General features: G+C 35.3%; 1 protein-coding gene across 7 annotated transcripts in view; it reads right to left on the reverse strand.

Moving 5' to 3' along the window:
* FMN1 (formin 1) overlaps positions 1-22,607 on the reverse strand; it is a 208,851-nt gene that overhangs the window by 112,848 nt on the left and 73,396 nt on the right. For all 7 annotated transcript variants that reach the window (XM_030041745.2, XM_030041760.2, XM_030041739.2 and 4 more), the window contains one exon: positions 15,150-15,211. In XM_030041745.2, coding sequence (XP_029897605.1) covers positions 15,150-15,211 — 62 coding nt within the window. The remainder of the gene's footprint in view (positions 1-15,149; positions 15,212-22,607) is intronic.

The raw sequence follows: 22,607 nt of genomic DNA on the forward strand, positions 1-22,607 counted from the left end.
GAAAATTAATGAAAAACTGAAAGTGTTAATATAGTAATATCTACTCTCTCTGCTGCAAAAACATTCAAATCAAGCATGGCATTTTTATAGTGAGTATTTAACATATTCTTATATTTTCTTGTATGCTTATGTGTTTCTAATATTCTTCCAATTCATTGTTCCAGTTTCAGTCAAAACTATTCTTGATGTAGCCAGTAACATTTTTTCATGGCGTTTCAGAATCAGTTTGCATTTATAACACATTTTGAATACTTCTTTTCTATAGACTCAGTTCTGCATACAAAATTAGGTAACATTTATTAACATCTTCAGCTACTCTTCACTCTCCTCTCTCTGTATAGTATGTCAGTCGTATTACCCCTTTGCTTTGCTTCCTGAACTAATTTCCTAGCAATTCCCAGTGCTGTTTTTCTCTTTGTCTTTCCTATTTCATCTTCTATGCATATTCAACTGTATACTACATTCCCACATGGGAAATGTGTCACTGAAATGTCTATATTCATTGTAGGCTTGTTGTCACCCTTCACTTTTATTATATTACTATAAAATGATTCTTCTCCTAAATTAAATCCCATTTGTTAGCATTTGATTATATATGCTTTCTGTCTTCTCTTCCTCCTCTTTACCATTTTCCAGGACCCAGAATCAATAATAACCAGGCTATCATCCTTCCAACTGCAAAGCCTGTGTGCCTGTCTCCAACAAGAAGTGCCTGTCAAAACATTTGCAAGCTTTTGGCCAGTGCATTTGTACATATTGAATCTAGTGGCTCTACAAAGACAATAAATAAGAAATAGCTGTTCGTTTTGTTTGTTTTTTTTTTTAATTTTTTTTTAAATAAATATGTACCATAAGTTTAAAAAAAAAAAAAGAAATACACAACTGGAACTTATTAAGTAAGTCTGCTGACAATGGAATATAGTGGGAGTGGGAATTGAATCAGCTCATTCTTTCACACTAGTGCTAAGCTTTCAGTGACCACCTAAGTATAAAGGTAATAAACGCACCTCCATTTTGTCACTATAGGAAGAGTATGAATAGCCTTGCAAAGCAGATCTAAAACACAAGGACTCTGTAGCTGTTTTCTGACCAGGACCATGTATTTCAAGGGACTATTCCATACAAGATACAAAGCACCTCTTCCATTACGGACCGCACACAGTCCTATATTTTTCTAAGCTTCAGCATTTCCTCTTCCAGCTGTTTGTAGACCTCGATTCTCTCTTAATGTTCTGTCCTCTTTTCCATGCTCCTCACAGAGTGATTTCCAGGTTGCCTTAAAGTTTGCTCTCCTCATCCTGATGGCTTTGTGTCTGTAAATGTTTCTGTAAAAATACATTCATCTAGGTTTTGTTTCCTGCACATATACATATCCTCCCCGCAGTCCTTTCCCTGTTAATAACTACCATCCAACCATTTTAGATTACACAAATTAACTCACTTGGAGAATTTTGTTATAAAATACACAGCTCACAACAGGTCATCTCTAGTCCTTGCTTTTCTACAGCTGTCCTATTTACATATAACTTTACTCAGATGAACCCTCTTTTTAAGAGTAAATCCCCCCCCTTCTCCATAACTTCTAATCAAACACCCAGATAGAACCCTTGATGTGTCCTTGAAATTTCTTGGTAATCTCTCAAAATCCTGCAAACATTATGAATTCCAATATATGGAAAAATATCTCTAATAATGTTCATTGTACTCCACAGCATACACCACATTTATGGATCCTATTACGTCAACTTTAGCACCTGGTAAGTGATGGGCATCTACTGTGGCATCTCTGTGCCTACAGAGAAATCTCACTGGAATCTAAATCCTTCTTGAATCTGATATATATATATCAGGCGCAAAATTATTAATGCCTTGGATTCACTAACTTCTTGGCACAGGCACATTTGCTAAGCAATGTCATCCCTTGAAATAAATGATAGTACCTCTAAAAAACTAGACTAAATATTACTTAATAAAGCCAACTGTTAACAACATGTGCAACATGTGAATTTCAGGTTATAAATAAATAAATAAATGAATAAATATTAACAGTAGGTAAGTTAGCATTTTATGTAGACTTTATATGTTTGGTAGGTAACTTATAAAATTCCCACAAATACTAAAGTTTCTGTTCATTGGAATGAATGCTTTTTAAAAGAATTAAACCATGAAAATATTCAACTGACAAAACCCAATATAAGCCTGCATGTATCTCAAGTAGCAGTGAGAAGGGAATACCGCACCCACCAGAATTTTGCAAGTAAGTAGCGTACAGCAGCTACAAGAGACCGTGTAACATCCGATGTGTGTCATGCTATGCAGAAAGGGAGCGATCCTTGCAGAAAGTGACCCTATGTTGATTCTTCCTAAATGTAAGCTAGCTTATGCTAGGAAAAATAAATCTTACACAGTTTGTAAAAAAGGGGTAGCCAGCTAAATTGAGGCCTACCTGTAAATTTCCAGGAAAACTGATATTTTCATGGACAATTTCATTGGTAGTATCTCTATATATTGTTAAACTCTGCTAAAGATTTAAATTCTGCAGAATGGAATGAGGCAATTCAGCATGCAACACATCAATAAATGTAAATGATATATGGCATACAACTTCTCTGAGGCCAAGCTAATCAGAGAATAAAACCACACCATATGTTAAAAATTAATTTCAAACTTTTGTTGAACTAGGACCATGAACAATTAACATGCAGAATCCAAACATGATAACAATGGCCTTTCCTATCACAAACATTGTAGTTAGTTCCCTATTCTGTTTCTCACTTGCAGCTGCTACCTTAGTCTCAGGACAGCCTAGGTTACTATGTCTGTATAGATACAAAAATACTAACACCTATGCTTTGTGGTGGTGTTCAAAAGATTATATCCAAGGAAAAAAAAATTATTGCTATTCCAATATTTTAAAATACAATATATAAAAATACAGACCCATATTTAAAATTCTATTTTAGTTAATCACTTGTTTTGATGACAATTTACTTTAAAGAAGTTACAGTATTTCTCATTTGCCAGGGAAATTCTATGAATCATTACTTTTACTGATATATATAATGATTTGGCATGTAAAATGTGAAAACAATGCAAAAAATAGCTGAAAACAAGTTGAAGATGAAGTTTCAGTGACAAAAACTACAGAGGCAGTATGGATCCAATAAGAAAACTGATTGTAGCAGAGACCAAGTTGTCTCTGATCTTGGAAGAATGTTTTTGGACACCTAACAGCTTTTTTATTACTGTGGCTGATTAAAATGAAAAGCCTTACTACTAAAATGTTCTTTTTGATGAGTTTTTTTGCCATGAACTATAGACCTTGCAGTCCAGTGGGATACAAATCCTTTGATCCTGTGCAGTCACATAAATTCAAAGTCGTAAAACAACATTGAATTTGATTTTATTAGTGTGGCTGATGTTGCCAGAATTGTAATGCAACCTTGTTTTTCTTCCCTTTTCTTCCTTTTCTTTTGGGGAGGGGGGTGGAGAGGAAAGGAGAGTTTACTGTCAACATTGCTTCACAGTATAAAGAACTAATTTCTTTGGCAACCAGACTCCCAAGATTAAGCCATTATAACAAAGCTTTGTAACTACACAGGAAAGTAATGATATATATCACATTCTGCTAAGTTGCAACCAATGATTTGATTGAAGCAAAAGTCGAAGCAAAAAGCATATAAGTACAGCACATGGAAAACAGTACGGAAAAATAAAGTTATATATCTATAGAAGGATTACAGGCAACAATGAATACTACTTTTCAGCAGAAAATATTCAGCCAAATAGTGCTATGAGTTTGCTATGAAAATAAAAGTAACTACGCTTCTAGAAACTGAAGATTTTCATTCTGTATGAACATAATTTTTGTCTAAAAATTCTAAGAATACCTACACTGAGGAGATGATTAGCATCTCCACCAATATATAGAGAATTCACACGTGCAATGAAAATAACTAAAAGATTTTGAGGTATAGCAAGCCATTCACTTCCTAGTTATGGAGCAAAATTAATTTTCTGGGGCCTTTTTTTACACCAGATATCAAAATAACAACATAGGTTTGATTTTACTTTAAGGAACATAGTCAACTAAAAGAGTAATTCTCTGATGCTTACAATTATCACATTCCTGATGTTATAGAGAGGGACCTCAACATGTTAAAACAAATGGATTGCTTGGTGAATCAGTCCTTCCTTCAACATAAAATATATTATACTACAAAAAATATTACCTCTTTCTCTATAGCAAAGGAAATGAAGGCAGAGGTTAATTTCACATTCAGCTTCACATTCAGAAAACAAGTTTTCTTTAAGTTACACGCTTTTTACAGAAGGACAAAAAAAAAAATCTATTCCTTTCCTCACAACTTCATTATAGAAAAGATTTTTTCATAGTGACAACACAGCACTTGTCTCAATTACAATGATTAAAGAGAAAATTCAAACTGCAGATATTTTTGTCAAGGCAAAGTATATGAGGAGACCCTACACACACAAGGTTATCTTCCTTGACCTCTACCTAGGAAGCTTCCAATTCTGCAGATGCTATCATCAACTTTAGTGGTAAAAACAGAAGACAGTCTTTAAATATTCACCGATCAGGCAACATTCACAAGAACACCTAATGCTGTGTTTATAACTAGTCTTCTTTTTAACACTGTAGAGATGTTTATGCGACACTTAGTAGATACAGATACCAGTACACTTATCTAAGATACAGCTTATGAACTCAGAGATTCTACCTGGATAAACAGAAGTATAACATCAATTATGGAAATGACTCTAAAATTGTGTAAAAGACACACCTACTTTAAACTAACGTATACTGCATGTTAATTATGCATAGTCATATTATTCTAGACATTCCCATCATGGAATTTGAAGAAAATATTGCCCACACAAAAATCTGTTAAAAAACCAACCTTGGTCAATTACTTAAAAGGGAAAACTACAAGTGTCATTGCCAGAGCAACCCTAATTTTCTCCCTCTCTATCAATATTTCCATGTAGTGCAGCTATGTAGAAACTTTCTCTTAAACAACAAAACCAGTATCTCATTCAGTGAACATGATGGGAGTTATTCCAGACAATAATTAAAAACTGTATTATGAAAAAACTGTAAACTTTTAAGAGTTCTGCATTATGTGTGCTGAAGTTGAAAGGTATATAATGAACAAAGCATGAAACCTCAGGAAGAGACACAACAGTATTATAGTAAAGGCATGATAATGCTGACCTGGAAAAGCAGATTCTATAGTTGCTCAAACTGCAAAGTTCCTGCCAGATGAGTCACAAGTCATTTTTGTCAGTGTTTCTCAAGTGTTAACCAATCATACACCTTATCTTCTAACCAACTATCTTGAGATTCTGGGATCCAATTTATAGTTGCAAGGTAAGTTAAAAATGAACTGTGATATGAACATATATGCAAACGTAAGCATCCCAATAAAATACCTGAGGTCTCTGTGTATAAAATATGAATAATAGTAATAATACATGCCTATCTGAATACATATTGTAAAATCAACTTATACATATGAAACATCCTGACAAATTAAAACTGGAAAACTGGACTGACACTGGCAAATCCATAATGAAACTACCTATATTCAGATCACATCTTGATTAATAAACAAGGGAGAGTATTACTCACTGACCAATAAAAATAAAATCAAATACTGAATAGAGTGCATTCAATCTAGGATTCATATCCTGGGGGAAATTGTCCACTTATAAGCAAAACCTGTATGGTGATGCCTGCATCCAAGTCTCTGCAATCTATCTCCTACAGTTTTCTGCTTTAACTTCCAGACTACTTCTCTCCCCCTCCTGCTTGCCAGTCTCACCTTGGTATCTCTACTCACCATTTTCTACCTAAAGCTTCACCTCTCGCATCTCCATACATCTTACCAGCTCTTGTAGCTTGCTTCAAATCCCAGTGGCTTTTCTTTCACATTGCCTCATCATCAAAAAGGGGGTCAGGAGACAGGCTTCTAGCTTTCAGTTTCAAAGCATCCTTGGAAGGGTGATCTCCACCTAACCAAGAGTAACTTGTGGCACCCATTAATCAGTGGAACTTAGTTTTGCCCCAGTGTTATTTTATAACAATTTTGGTGGCTTTGGTATCTTCAGTGGCTTTGTGGAAATGGCACATTAAAAATCTGGTCAGCACCAGAAGATGCAATAGATACCATAAGCACCAGATTTGCAAAGTCAGAAGCTGCTAAAATCTGAAGTCTTTACTGAGTATGAGAAAAAATAGTTTGTTTCAAAAGTTTTAACTTCCAATTTCAGATAGATTTTCCCTCTATCAGCAAAATGTTCATCCTTGCCAAATTTGTCCCTGTTCTAAAAACAGGAATATTAGAGCCACAATTTTTAAACTACAGAAGATTATGTATTTAATTCAGAGAAATGGCTTGCAATTATTAGATTCAAACAAACATCTGGTGTAGTAAATTTCAAAAAGCAGATAATTTTGGCAAGGAGGCATGGGGTACATGTTTCCAAAATCAAAACAGTAAGATAACATTGTTACTACTTAATTTTTAGTGGCTTTTATATTCCCATGATCACATTTCACTTCATTTCTCTTGTAGACAATTGTTTCCTATGTTACAGTGGTCTTCCAAATCTGTCAAAATAAAATGTCATCATGTTCACAGTATGTGTTCCATTTTATTCTCCTGAGTGCATAACATATTTACTCAAGGTGACGGAATAAATTAACTTTCACAAACTATGATAAATGCAGGGTTTTATAATGAATTTTTTTAGAAGAGTTTCATTTTAGCCCTCATTAAGTAGAGTGTTTTGTAATGTGTCTAAATTTGAGCATGAGCTCAGTCTTGCTGAAGTTTTAAGGCTATAAATTATCTTGTCGATCTCTATGCATATTTTAACTATATAATACCATGTCTGTGTCCATGTGCTGAAACAGAGTTAAAGAGATTTTCACTGTACTCAATATACAGAATATGGTCTGTGGTAACTTCTTAAATAAACAGGAGAATCCTTGGATCAACATGTGGAATTAACAGCATTCTGCAGCTGACATGAAGTCTAAACATTCCCAGTTCTTAAAGTGAAATTGTGTTGATGAAAATAATAAAGCTGCAATATAAGACGTGGCAAGTAGCAGTGAAAAAAACCCAACACAAGGAAAGAAAAGAGTCTTCCCGGATATTCAAGTTATCTGATAGGAAAACAATCACAATGTAAACATACGATTAAAGGAAAATAATGATGAAAAGCACCCATTGCATCAAAAATATGGAAAATAGGAAGTCAATGGAGGGAAAGGGGGAGAATTTTGCTTAATATAAGCATCAGAGCACAGCAGAGATACTTAAAATGTCAAGAATTTTATTATAGAGTATGACATGAATATAGGCATTATAATGTGCAAGTTTTAAAACATGATTAAGCACTAAACTGGGGAATATCTTCATACACCATGAAGAATCATTCCAAGCTTCCTTTCTGAATGCAGATGCAATTGTCAACAAGTGGTTCCAAAGAGGTTAAAGCACTTCTTGCTAGCTCTTTGTGTGCTTGGATGCACCCTGTATAAAGTTACTGTTTTATTGCTCTTGTCCTTTGCTATCATTCCCTAGTCTGTTATCCCACCTTCTCCAGCACTGGCCATGCAAATTTTACATTACAGGGTGATTTTTCTCTTGCCGGGATTTTTCTATTTCAGGAAATACATACCTTAAAGATAATCTTGCTCCCATTGTCTGGGAGCCTCAGGAGTACCGAAATTGATATTTTAATACAATTTCATACGAATTCAGTCTCTTCTTTCTTGGATTTTTTATGCTTTTCTCAATCTGCATTTTCACTGTCTTGCACTGCAGAGAGGCTCCACACTGAACAGGGAGAATTCCTTCATGAGGACAAAGTAGCCAAGAAGATTCATAGAGACACACAGTACACACACAGTGGTGAAGCCATATATTTATCAGCTAAGCACAAAACCCTGAAACATTTCAAGTTAGGCAAGAGCAGTATCAATAATTAACCACAAGCTGGGAGACCTTCATCAGTAACACCACATGGAAATGCTGAAAAGCCTGAACAGCTCATTAGGAAAGACTGACTAATAAACCCTTGCTGACCTTGGCTGCTCCTTTGAGCTGCAACTCCACCAGACAGAAGCATACATGACACAGATTTTCTTCTATTAGTGCATGCTGGGACATGAAAATCCAGCAAAGAACACACAAAGCAGCTAGCCACTTCATGGATGCATTTCCTCTTGTAAAGGTTAAAAACAACAATCTCAGCATCCCGAAGCAAAATTTTATTACCAAAAGTCAGCATATTATCCACTTCTTAAATATTGTTTTGTTAAGTACTATGGCGTATCAAAGCTTTCAACACTATTTGTCATTGGCCTCCATATATTAATAGTAGATTTCAAAACATAGTGACTTCTCGCAAATTGTGAAATCCCTGTCCTATGCAAGAATTCACATATGAACACAGAAAACTGAAGGGAAAAAAAATAAATTAAAAAAATTCTTTCTTCCAGAAAGGAATGATAAAGATCCCTACCTAAGAGCATCCAGGTCAGAAATATTTCAGTATTTCAGTTGAATCTGTTAAAAAAAAATTCCACTTTGTTGTAATAGACTATCTACAAAAGAGAAGATTTAGACAACTTCAAGTATTTTAGAATTTTTTTATTTGGTGTTAAGCCATCTAATTTCTGATGTTCTTTCTGAGCTAAAATGAAATTTCACTTTTACATATAAGTAAAAGACATTTTAGATTGTCAAAATAAAAGTGAAATCACTCACCTCTATAAGAGGTGACTCTATGAGAGTTTTTTTGATAGGCATTCTGGCATGTAACAGCTTTCAACACTATTCACCACTGCCTCCCACAGTTGAATTACAAATTTCAAAACATAGCAGGGAGAAGCAGCACCTTTTATTATACTCATAATTAAAGAGCAATGGAAGCATTCACAAATGGAAGCACACTGACTGTGAGGGAAAACAAATGGGAAAGTGAAAAGACAAAGGGCCGGGGAAGGACTTGTGAATCATGAGAGATGTAAAAACAGATTTGTAAAAGAATGAAAAGGTGGTCACATAGGTAAAGCTTTATTACTTCACTCAGTAACTGAGAAAATGTTCTTATGCCTTTGTGGTCTCAGTACAAAATAAAAATGAATAATCTTTTAGTTATCATACAATTTTGGCTGGTGCTATGACTTTCCCTTTCACATTCCTTTTTCCTCCACATTTTTCAACCTTTTTCTGTGGTACTTTGAGGCACTGGTCTTTAATCTCAATTTATGATATGAAATTGTTTTCGATGTTAACCAAGTTCTTCTGTGAAAAGGAAATTACTTTCTACCCACTTCTACATTTCAGCTCTTGAAACCTTCGCAAAAATGCAAACATTACTAAGGAGACCATAAAGGTCACTATGAACACCCCATCATACATTCTTCTCTAAATGAGGCCAGCCTGCTCTTTCATAATGTCACAGGCAGTTATACACCAACTGCATTACCGTTCACGATTTCTTAAGTTTCAATAATACATTCATAACTGTGTTAGATGCAACTACAGGTATTTCCTTCTAAAATTTGCAATAAGATACTTCAAGATATGTAGAAATATTATTTTATTATATAATATTTATGGTATAATTTACAAGCTATCTATAGTTTATATTTTATTGTGATCAAATATCTATTATTATTTCTTATAGAGTATATTACATAATGTACACCATATAACATACAGAAATATTATCATAAAACCCTGTGATTAATGGCTAAGGACACTATTATTCTCAGTTTGGGAACATGTAAAAGATGTAGTGAGTTGGTGGAAGCCTAATAACCTGTATCAGAGAGAAAGATCCATGTATAGGGTACAGTGTTACAGGCCAGCTTAGGACTTTGATTCCACCTTCCAAAAGCAGTATTAAACTTCGTGTAACTGAAGGTGAAGGGATATTTGGTACCCTTGTGCTAAAGGAAAGAAGAAGAAATCAGGGAAAAAACTTAACATTGTTACTCATTGTATCAACTGAACTTACAGAAAAAAAAAAAAGGTGTGCTGCACCCTTGTGCAGCTATGTGTTGGATTAAGTACTGCAATCAGAATATTGCCTTCAAGTTAATTCCTTCCTCTCAGAAGTCAGTAGTCCATTTACAGGATTTTGATTTAATGTGAAGTTATTGTCATCTACTTAGTTAGTTATTAGATACTGTAGACTTGGTTCTGTAGGGAAAAATACTCTTAAGGTGGTGACAGCTACTACTTATCTATTGAGCAACTTCAATTCTAGTTCCATAATGTGCAAGCTAATTTCTGACCTAAAACTAAGACTGTGCCAGATCCACAAATAGTGGGCAGAATGTTACCACCACAAATACTCTCACAGTTTAGAAGGAAGTATGAAATTTGCACACATATAGAGAAGCAGTGACAGGCTTTGGGAACTTCTTCTGAAAGACTTAGCTGACATCTAGCGGCAGGAGCAGGAAAAGTAAAAAATTCAACTGGAGAATAGAAATAGTTTAATGTCTTAAAAATCAATCATTCACTTTTTGTAAATACTAGGTGAAAAATTCAAGAAATGCTTTGAACACAGCAACTAATAAATGTAGTTAAAGGTAAATGGGTAAAAAATAAGTATTTATCTCTACTATATTACCCTTTCTAAAGATCATGTGGAGGATTCAGTTGAATTATGTACATTAATGAACCCATTAAGAGATGTTATGAGTTATTCTGATTGTTATGCAATATGATATGGTACAGATCCATCAATAATTGACTTGGTGTAATAAATGTTGTAATCTTAATTTAATTAATAGGCACGCTACATGACTAGAATTGATTTCAAGTGACATCAAAAAAAGGAACAAAGCTTCAAGTTACTGTGATAACATAAAGATGGCAATATAAAATAAACACAATACTGTCATTCATCCTTCCTATCCAGTGATTGTTCTACATCCTTCAAGACTGCTACGTTTGCTGCAACTTCAACTGTCTACAGAATCAGCACCAACCTTTTCAAACTGGTGGTATGGGTAAAGCTCTGGTTGTACTCTGGGTATTCCATATGAAGTTTAGAGGAGATGAACATAGCAGTAACAAATCTTATAGAATAAAAATCCATTAGGAATTTCATTCACATAGTCAAAGAAAAAAATAACTTCCAACAGAAACAGTACAGAAGTATAGGATGCTTTCTATTGCTAAAGAGTAAACAGATCTCTCCCTTATAAGCCACTATATACAGGTTTCAAGGGACAGATTCTGGATAACTTTGCTTGCTTTCACCTTCAGAGGACAGTTCAATAGTTTTTTGAGAACTTTCCCCTACACATACCTTCCAGGGCTGAAAAGCCTGAACAGCTCATTAGCTCAATAGATGGTTAAGAATTTTCTAACCATTTTAAGAATAACAAAGAATGAAGGTCTCACTCCTAATCTTTTTCAGAGAAGGAATGATGATCAACCTTCTTCATAAATACAAGATACGGGATTTGGAACAGTTTGCAAAAGAGCTGGTTCAGAGAAATCTCTGTCTGTAGGTTCCTTCAGTGCATAGTAGAAAATCACATTTAACCCAAGCATTTCCAATAGTTGGGATCCACCACCATATTTTTCTATTATACCATTAAAGAATAAAATGCAACAAGGTATTACATTAATTCACAAAACAATTTTACTTCCCTATACGTTCCCATATGAAATTTTATAATATAAAGTTCCATATGTATGTAGTAGTTCATATTATTTATCTTAAAATACATCTTTCCCTTCCTTCAAATAATGAAAAGCCAGAAGAAAGAGAGTATACAGAAATGTCTGGCCTTCTCTAATGCATTCCATTTTTACCAGTGCAAATGCTGGTAACATAAACAATGAACAAAAATCATGTCCCTTTGCTGTTATATTTAAATATTACAGACTGAAGCGATTTCTGGGAAAAGCAATAATTTTTAAATGAATCACAAAACCCAGGAAAAATTCCTTAGAAATTAAAGACAAAATAATAAAGGCTAACAACAGAGATATGGAGAAAAAAATTTTGTTCTTTAAAATGTTGGAACATCAAGGATGCAGGAAAAGGAACCTCTTAAAAGTAGACAGGCTGTAAAAAAAGGGAGAAAAAAGTTTGAAATGACACCCTTTCATTTAGAAAACTACTAAAACTTTAGTAGTTTTACCAAAGCAGCAGGACCATGTAGCAGCATCTGACTCAAATTTCACCCACTATAAAAAATAACATGTTGCAGTAAGATTCGACATTCTCTTCACAAAATGAGTAACTTAGTCTTGACCTTCTTTGCACACAGGACATATTAAGAATACAGGAATTCAGTATTTTCAGCCTAAATGATTTTTAGATTATTAGTCTGGCACTATATAGAAGTTTTCATATGGCATTCTACATGTTCCAGAGAAATAAAGAGCTCCAAAACAACTGTACAAACAAAAGGGATGCATCTATGATGGGTCACATTCTAGCACAAAGAATTCATTGTCAAGTACATACAGAGAAAGAACAGGAACACTACTCAGATTGTACAGCATTCAGAAATCACAGAAGCACGTGATACTACAATTTATTCACCAGTACTATATATATATATATATTCATCAGTACTGTGTGCAGACTCTGTTTCAGGAAACCCTTAAAACCCTAATTGCTGGAAATGGTATACTAGGGCAACATTTCTCAGTAATTTAGTCACTATGCATCTTTTATGAACCTGATGCCTTATACCAGGTTGGGCTGAGGTCCAAAAATCAAGCAGCACACTGTTAAGGAAGGGGTATGGAGGCAGTGGTAGTAGAAGCAACAAGGAAGAGACAATGAAGACACTCGCCAAAAAAACCCAAATCAAAACAAAAAGCACCATACAGAAAGAAGGCATTACCCTTACACTCTGTATTTCTTACATATGTTTTCTAAGCACCCACTGCTGGTCACTGCTGGAGACAAGATACTTGCTTCAACTGGCCTTTGGTATAGGAAGTTTTTATGTCCTTCAATATTTTAAAATGAAAAATCACATTATATCTCAGGAATCATTAGTCTTAGAAACTTATAAACAGAACTCTGTGCAAGGTCTCCAGTAACTTATGAGTAACTTCAAAATAGAAATAAAAAAATATTGTTTGAATTATGTCTTGCATACAATAAACGTAAGTATTATTTTCCTGAATCAATTATTTTTCTGATCATCATGATGTAGATCTTACACTTCACTGCCATTACCTAAAAAGCTTATGAAACATTCGTATCACCTTTTCTGGTTTGCTTTTGGAACTACATAGTTTAACATAAAACGGTACCAAACATGAAAATAATTGTAAAATGCATGCAATACAAGAAAACATGATCTGTAGGACATTGCTGCAAAGACTGCATAAGTCTTCTACTAATAATGGACAAAACATTTTAGATCATTTCTAATTATATTTACACACATATATAAAATGGTGAGATTTTATGGTCCTGAAAGTTACATCACAATTTCACTTTTCTGGAAACAACCCACTCACAATTTTCCTTACTACTAAACAAGATAACATATAAACACAATTAATCATTAAGACGTGATGATATTTGAGGAAAACTCAAATAATCCAGATAAAAAATAATAATCTGATTTAAAAGAGAATGTTTGTATCATTCAAAGTTATGAGCAGCACATAAATGAATCTACTTTTCTGCCAGTGTCTTTCAGACGTACTCTTATAGAAAACAAAATCTGCAAGACGAATATTCTTTTAATGAAAGATGAAATTGGAGATGTGTGATTTTTCATGCCAGTACCTGACTCCTCTGCCTCTACTGTTTCCAGGGTTGCTGGAGATGCACAAACACATTTTTCTCTCTCACTGAGGCTATATATTCTCTGAAATACCCTCTCAAAATGAATAAATGCATCTACTGTTCTTGTGTGGGAGAGTTACGCTATTCTTTGTAAGAGTTCTAATTAATAATATTTATTGTACATTACTGTTGTACTTACTTTAGTGCTACCTTGCATTTCCCTGTGCTGAATTTTAAGAGATGCTGCACACAACAGAGACTCATTCGCTGTCCTGTCCACCATCATTCCAGCCCTGTCTACTCAAAGGCCTCACTGAGCTTTCTCAACTTCACAGGTTTTACATCCATTATGCCCTGGCCTTTGTGCAGACACAGAGATATAAATACTCTGCACAATACAAATACTGTACTTGTACTAGCCTGATGATTGCTATATGTGATCTGCCTAATGACACAGTCGCTGTATCAATATATTGGATTATCTGACTCCCTGTGTTAGTAAATTTGTTTTTTTCCATTCTATTTACCTTAATGATGACAAAGAAAATACGGAATGTTTTGTACTTCATGACTTGTATACTAAGTATTTAGCATATGGAACTGTATTAGAACACAGTGTAGCTATGCTTAAGAATATATCACAATTGGCGAGAAAAGAAAGATGCTGTTAATTTTTCTTTAAACTAGGACTGCTCAACAAATTAAGTTATAGTGCCATTTAAGTTCCTGCTTTTATGATAAAAACAATTCCTTGTAATATTTCACTTTGCTTAGCAGAGTCAATCATGCCAAGGGAAAGTGAGTTCTAACATTAAACTTCATTATTTCTGATTTTTACAATTAGACAGTTGGTCAAGTTTACACTTATAAAACCAGGCATCAATAAAGAGTGTTCAATACAAAATTTCAGAGACTCTCACAAATGGAACTACCATGCTTATTTTTAGTCTAAAATTACAGAAAACTGCTTCTACAGAAGTATGTTTCACTGAGAAAGAGTGAGCAGATAAATGACAGTGCCTTAATATAATAGGCAAATGTAAAAGTACTGCACTGCTGAGTTAGAGGGAAGAATTTAAGAGCACAACAACAAGCAAAACTACAAAGGGGAAACATGTAAAACTGCTTTTTGCCATCAAATATGAGTGCATGTATGGATTTTAACTAGATTGATTTTAACTGAGTTGGCAGTCGACTGAAAACAACTTTTAGAAAGAAACAATTAAATTCTTAACATTTGATGGAAAGTATATGTTTGCACTACTTAAATCTGTAAAAAGCACTAGAGTCAGGGAAAGAAAAAAATCATTACAGAAGTATACCTTTAATGTTTCAATTTCTTCTTTGTGTTCCCTCTTTAAGTGCAAAATGGCAGCTTGGTACTCTGTAAAAATAAAAAAAAGTACATTCCATTAAAGTCAGAAAACAATGTGCCACCTTCAGCATAGTCTATTTCATACACCACCACTGGGTCCAGAATGCAGATGTAGGCTCTCGAATAAAAGACCTTTTACAATGGTGATGGAAAAGAAAATCTGAACACAGTAATTAGCATTATTTTCTAAGACCACATGACCAGATTTTCCATGGTGTTTCTGAGAGCAGAGGATAAAGCAAAGAGGTCTTCCATGCTGAGAGGGAAAATGGGGTGAAGATACATCAGACTGAAATAACAAGAGGAAATTTTAGGTTTGCTTAGCTTTGCAGATAAATGTAGAGCTGATAAGATATTATGGCATACACGTGCATGCACACAGACACGTGAACTCTAAAAAACATGCATTAAATACAATGATTTAAACTGAGCTGTAAACATACAATCACTATACACAGGTGTCGTGGTTTAACCCTAGCCAGCAACTAAGCATGACGCAGCCGCTCGCTCACTCTGTCCCCCACAGTGGGATGGGGGAGAGAATCAGGAAAAAAAAAGTAAAACTCTCTGGTTGAGATAAAGACAGTTTAATAGGACAGTAAAGGAAGGGAGAATAATAATAACAACAACAACAATAATAGAATATACAAAACCAAGTGATGCACAATACAATTGCTCACCACCCACTGACCGATGCCCAGCCAATCCCTGAGCCATGGTGCCCCCCAGCCAACTCCCCCAGTTTATATACTGGGCATGACATAATATGGTATGGAATACCCCTTTGGCTTGTTTGGGTCAACTGTCCTTGCTGTGTCCCCTCTCAGTTTCTTGTGCACTCCCAGCCTCTGCTGGCAGGGCAGCATGAGAAGCTGGAAAGTCCTTGACTTTAGTATAAACACCACTTAGTAAAAACTAAAACATCAGCATGTTATCAACATTATTCTCATCCTAAATCCAAAACACAGCACTATACTGGCTACTAAGAAGAAAATTAACTTTATTCCAGCCAAAACCAGGCCAACAGGCAAAGTGCATATAAGGCATTCACAAATACAGATGAAGACCTGGGAAAGTACCCAACAGCAAGAGATACAAAGAATTCCTGACTTAATTTTATCCGATGAAGATTAATTACAGGGTTTAAGTACCTTCATAGGGTACTAAATAGCTCTTGCATTTAGTGAGAATATAACAAAATCCAAAGGTGTAACAAAATTGAAAGCATGAAACTCAAAGCCAGAGAAATTTAAATCAGCAATGAAAAAATGAGGAGGCTGGGCATTGATTACACAGGTTTAGTGATGGCTGTAAGTGTTAAGGTGTAGATTTACCAAATGGACCTCTAGAACCTCGGTCTCATACTACGGTTTCCTTTAATCCATACCATGGCTACATTTGGCCAGATGAAGAAAGAGAAGACCCTTCATTACAGCTGTGTAATGATTTAAAAGACGCCTGTCTTCCGTAAGACATTGGCCCAGAAGCTACAGCCCTCCTAAACAAGCAACTGGAGTTCATTCCTAGACCATCAAAGCCCTGCTTCTATCTGCTTCCAAATCAAAATTAATCCAAAAGTTATTTCCAGTTCCCTGGCTTGGCTTCTACTTCCTGAACTAAAAAAAGGAATCAAATTCTAATTTAAACAAGGATTGAAAATAGTCCAAAGACTTTAAATTTTACTGTCACTGTTGTCTAACACTAAGGGGTTTGTAGAGTCCCTGGAAGAGTAGAACCAATAAGGCAGCAATAGAACATCAAAACATGGACCAAAGCAACAGACCAGTAAAATACTCCAGTGCTTAGGTGCTTTTTTTTCTTTTTTTTTTTTTTTCTTCTTTTTTTCTCTTGAGAGCACATGGAGAAAAAAGGAAAGGAAAGATAACTGGTCATCACCCTGAAATCTGTATGACGTGGAAGCTTTTAATGCAAAGCCTTTTTTTTCAAACACAGGTGAAGCTACATGCAAGCAGCTGAATAGATATACAAAATCAAAAGGAAAAGGGATTGATATTTTACAAGACACAAAATAAAAAACTTGGGTGATTCCAACTAGTAATAGTACCTATCTAAAGTCCTCCTTCTTCTCTAAACAGGCTTCTACTTAGAGCTTTCCAGCATGGAAAAATTGCCTGACTGCTCTGCTGGAATCACAACCGGTTAGGTCTACGGACTTTTAGATTTTCTGCTGTTAATTCCTTTAACTGGTTGATACTCCCTCTGGACACAGCCTCTGCTTATCCATTCACCTAACAGGACTAACAAAAGAGCTGCCTCAGGTCCCCAGAAAAAGTTGTGACCCGTCTGGCACCTCAGCTGGTTAAGCACTCAGTTTGCAGGGCACGAACCTTATGAACATCCTCACTTGAAGTTCAGCTCTTTAAGGTCACATGGTAACTGAAGCAAACAGCAGGCTTTGAAAATGCTGGTAACAATCAGTTCTTAATTTGGCTAACAGAAGGATACAGATCTACAGATCTAAACAAAAGATCTACTTTCTATGTGGAATTGCCCAATGCTTAACATTCTTTGGGATTTGGGTAAGAGAGTCATAGTTCACATATGCTGACATAGACTTGCACTGGCACCAAAAGCAGATTTTCCACCATGTCTACCCATTCCCAACCCTCTGTTGCTTATTTTCTTATCTTGGTACAAATGTTTGTGCAGTCAGAGAATGATGGAAAACCCCCCATGGATGAAACTTACTATAGCATAAAAACTTAAAGAATTTTTTAAAAATTAAGTATATGCCATTTTTGTGACAGACATTTTGCAAGATACCATCATTTCAAGTTAAGTTGGCACGTGTTTTTCATTACTTCTCCTAGCTGAAAGCTCCAAAATAAGTTCTAGAGATTGCTTTGTTTAATCTTTGTTCTAAAGCAGAAGATAGTGAGTAGCAATTCTTTTATGGTTTACTTATTCTTTAAAAATATGCTTTAAAAGTACTAGTTTATAAGAATTAATAAGCTTAATTAATTACTTAAAACATTGCTACTGCCAAAAAGCAAGTGTATCATAAATTGATAGAGTGTAAAATACTTAACAGATTGTCTACTATGCAATAAACGGACATTCTACAACATAAGCTTCTTTTGATTTCTTTTTTAACTAGAAGAAATTATCTATTGGATAGAAGCTGACACGCAGCAAAGTATCTTTTTAATTCTTCTCAAGCAAACATTTATTTTTGTGCGTTAAGATATTATAATGAAAAAGATATCACACCACAATTATAGTTTTGTGTAATATAAAGTAACTCATGTCTATTCCTTTCACATTTTTTGTGAAGTCACCTTAATTTGGTATAATTCTACATGGATAGTGAACATCCCAAGAAAATATCCTGCACACAGAAACGGCAATCTCAATCATTAAAACACTGAAGAACTTGACTAGAAAGAATAATCGCATCCATATAATTCCAAAAATCAGTTTCTGAACATACTGGCAACAGAATAATGAAGTTTAATTATGCAATGGCATTGGGATGCTGCTTAGAACGGTAAAATCACAACAGCAAAGTAAAGAATAATGACATGTTAATGTAAGGAACTGTACTGCGAACAAAATGTAAGTCATGCTTTAAATTACCGAGTTCTTAAATTCCATTTAACTCACTAAACAGATTCATCTAGACTACAGAAACAATCCAGAAACACAGTAAACTCTAAATTATCAATGAGTGATTTGTCTAGGTTACAAATTAACTATGCCAGAGTTTAAGAAATCTGATACAGTTCTGTGTGTAGCCAGCCTGATTCTCACATAATCATTGTAACTCATCCACCCTTATTAGTTAAGACACATGAACATACATAGATAGTTCTCAGAGCCAGCTGAGATACAAGGTTCCAACTGAACTGTATGACCTCCCACTTCTTGGTGCTGCAATACCTTAAGGACCTTCAAGACCGACATGGAAATAAAGCTTCTAATCACAGAACCACAGAACGGCTGAGGTTGGAAGGGACCTCTGGTCCTACCTCCCCTTAGAGCTGGCTGCCCAGGATCATGTGCAGACAGCTTTGGAAAGCTTCCACGAATCTCCATCCTCATACTCTCTGGGCAACCTGTGCCAGTGCTCAGTCACCCTCACAGTGAGAAAGTGTTTCCTGATGTTTAGCTGGACCCTTCTGTGTTTCACCGTGTGCTCACACTGGTCCTGTCACTGGGCACCACTGAAAAGAGCCTGGCTCCCTCTTCTTTACACCCTATGTTATAGATCCAAGCTGATCTTGTGTCACAAGGTGACTTTTATTCCATGCCAGCACATCCCCTAGTTTGTGTAATGTCAGGGGGGTTTGTATTTTCTGAGGTTTTAAGTCTTCCATTATGCTGGATAACAGAAGGATGATTGTACAAACATCCTGTTGTACTTGCCTGGTCTCCAAACAGCCTGCCAGGAAGACAGTGGCTGCAGGGCATAAGTTAGCTATCCCTAATGTAGGTATTACTCTGAAGGGCTTTTGAAACAAACAAATCAGATACAAATCAGATGACAAGTGCTCCTATCCTGAAAAATGACCACAAGCAAATTGGGATTTCATTACTGAGAAAACAATTTAAAATGTTAGTCCCTTACATAAGGCAAGCAAGCAAAAAAGTAAACAATCTCACTGCACAGATTCAACTCCAACCAGCTCTAACTCAAAAAAAAAAAAAAAATTAAAAAATGGCAAAAAGGTAGTAGTACTTTTCCAGTACGCTCTTCCAGCAACCCGATTTGCAATTCAGGAACTTTCTAAACCAGAGAAGTTGTTTGCATATTTAATACTTTGCAAGTGGATTCCTCTTCCATGAATGTGCATTGCTGATTTTAAAACTCCTGCAAGCAGACAATGTCCCGCAGCAAAGAATTAATTGCACATTAGCTAAAGACCCTTTTGTTTATTTTGAATCTGTACCTGTTAGGTTCATTTGATGCCTCCAATTCCTGTGCTGGAAGAAACAGTGAATGACTGTTCACCATTTACCCATTTGCTGTTTCTTATGATTTGAGAGCTCTCCAAATTGACTGACCCCCTTGACTGATTCTTCTCCAGTTGAAAGAATATTAGTCTACACAGGCTTTCCTCATAAGGAACATGTTCCATATTGTTGATCAGAGTTGCTGCCCTTCCCTGAACCTTTCACAGTTCTACTGTAACCTTTCTGAGTTAACAAAACTACGGTTTCCCACAAAATTCAAAATGTGGACGTTTATACAATGGCATTATGATGATCTAGAAGATTTTATCTTCTATTCCTTTCCTAATACTTCCTACCACTTCAGCTGCTTTTTGATTGCTACCAAGCACTGAACTGACATTCCCCAAGATCTATTTTAATATCAAGGTCTTGTTTTTAAAGAGTAATGATCAGATCAGAGTTCATTAATCTCTAGACGTATTTAGGATTTTTTTCCTCAAGTGCACTTCTTAATAGTTCTATATTTTGGATTTCCTTTGCCATTTTATTGCATAGTCCTTCAATCTTAGAATTTTTTTTACCTTTTTTTTTTTTTTAATTCTCATGACAAAAATTTGCATTCTGATGAGAGAATGCTAAATTTGCATTCAGGTCTTATCTTTACTACTCTTACTAACTTCACATCAGCCGCAAGCTTCCGCTTCTCAAGTCACACTTTTCTAGTTCTTTTATGAATATGTGCAGAGTGTAGAGTGTTTGCACCTTCAGCAAGTTTGTTTGCTGGCGGTACAAAACTGGGAGGAGCGGCTCATAAGCTGGAGGCTCTTGCTGGTATTCAGAAGGACCTCGACAGGCTGGAAAAATGGGCTGACAGGAACTTCATGAAGTTCAACAAGGGGAAGTGCAAAGTCCTGCACCTGGGAAGGAATAACCCCAGGCACCAGGACGTGCTGGGGGCTAAATGGCTAGAAAGTAGCTTCGCAGAAAAGGACCTGGGGGACACCAAGTTGAACATGAGCCAGCAACATGCCCTCGCAGCAAAGGCAGCTAACAGTGTCCCGGGCTGTGTTAGGAGGACTCTTGCCAGCAGGTCGAGGGAGGAGATCCTTCACCTCTACTCAGCACTGGTGAGGCCACAGTTCGAGTGCTGTGTCCGGTTCTGGGCTCCCCAGGACAAGAGATATATAGAGCTTTTTTAAATCTAGCTCCATATATGCATTGCAATGTTCACTGTACATTAAATGTTATCTCCTGTAAAATCATAACTGTCCTTTTTTTGTATTGTTTGAAACATTATTCTCTACTGTAGATAAATGTAATTATGATTAAACCAAGAAAATTTGGAATAATTTCCATAATGAGTAAATATATTATACATTCCGTTGACAAGAAAACAGATGTCTGATTTCTTGAAAATCTGAAGGAGACTGAGAAAATGTAAAATTAGTCACTTCCACTGGGTGGCAGTTCTGTACTCTATTAATAACTTTTTTCGGTTGTTTTTTTGTTGTTTTTTTTTTTTTTTTTCCTGAAGTCAAACTATAATTCACTAATTTATAGATATATATATATATATATATACTGTTCTTTTATTCTGGATGTGAACTTGTTATCTCATTAGTTTTTCATCTAGATTTTTACTTTAATACAGTTTTTTGTCTTACCTTTTTCCTAATGATTAGCTTGTTAAATTTTATTTGATAGTAACATATACATTTGAAATTTCCTTGTTCAACTGTATGTTTTTAGAATGTGCTTGAGAAAAAAACCCTACAATTTCTGGAGTGATCAACTAGACTAACATCCTGATCCTGTTCTGCCACCCATAGATATAGTCAATATTAGAAAGTATCACAACTTTACTTCCAGTCACACTGTATTTGGTTCAGCCTACACACAAGTGCTGGAAAAATTAATTATAATTAGTGTTTTATCTGATTAGCATTGAACATTGCAAAGACAGAACCAGTGCAAATCTGGTAACACTCTTTCTTAGCTAACTTCCAGATCTGGTATCAGTCTCCTTCATGATTTTAAAGTATGTTGGCAATATGGATCATATAAAGGTAACATTGACTAAAAAGATACCAGTGTATCAGGAAAAGAAATCTGGATATAAAAGCAAGGATTTTTAAATAATATTTTCGTTATCACAAGGTACTACAACATTTGAAATGCTCCAGTTAAAGCATGGAATTAACACCTACAACGAAGTAATGGGTTGCAAGAGGAAATGAGATTGTGTTTTAACTAAATACCCACTGCAAGGAGGAAGCAACTCTCTGTCCTATAATTGTATAGTAAGTAAACAGATAAGAGAATTATTGTGGAAGCACAATGGAAAAGCTGAAGAAGCAAACCCAAACAATTAAAAATGGGTGAATAATGAAGATGGACAAGAGGTGAACAAAGGGCCTAAAATGCTCTAAGACGGCAGAAATTGAATTCATTATAGAATCACAGACATCAACTGTGTGAAAACAACAGAGTA

The sequence above is a fragment of the Aquila chrysaetos genome, chromosome 2 (genome assembly GCF_900496995.4).
Source record: "Aquila chrysaetos chrysaetos chromosome 2, bAquChr1.4, whole genome shotgun sequence".
NCBI lineage: Eukaryota > Metazoa > Chordata > Aves > Accipitriformes > Accipitridae > Aquila > Aquila chrysaetos.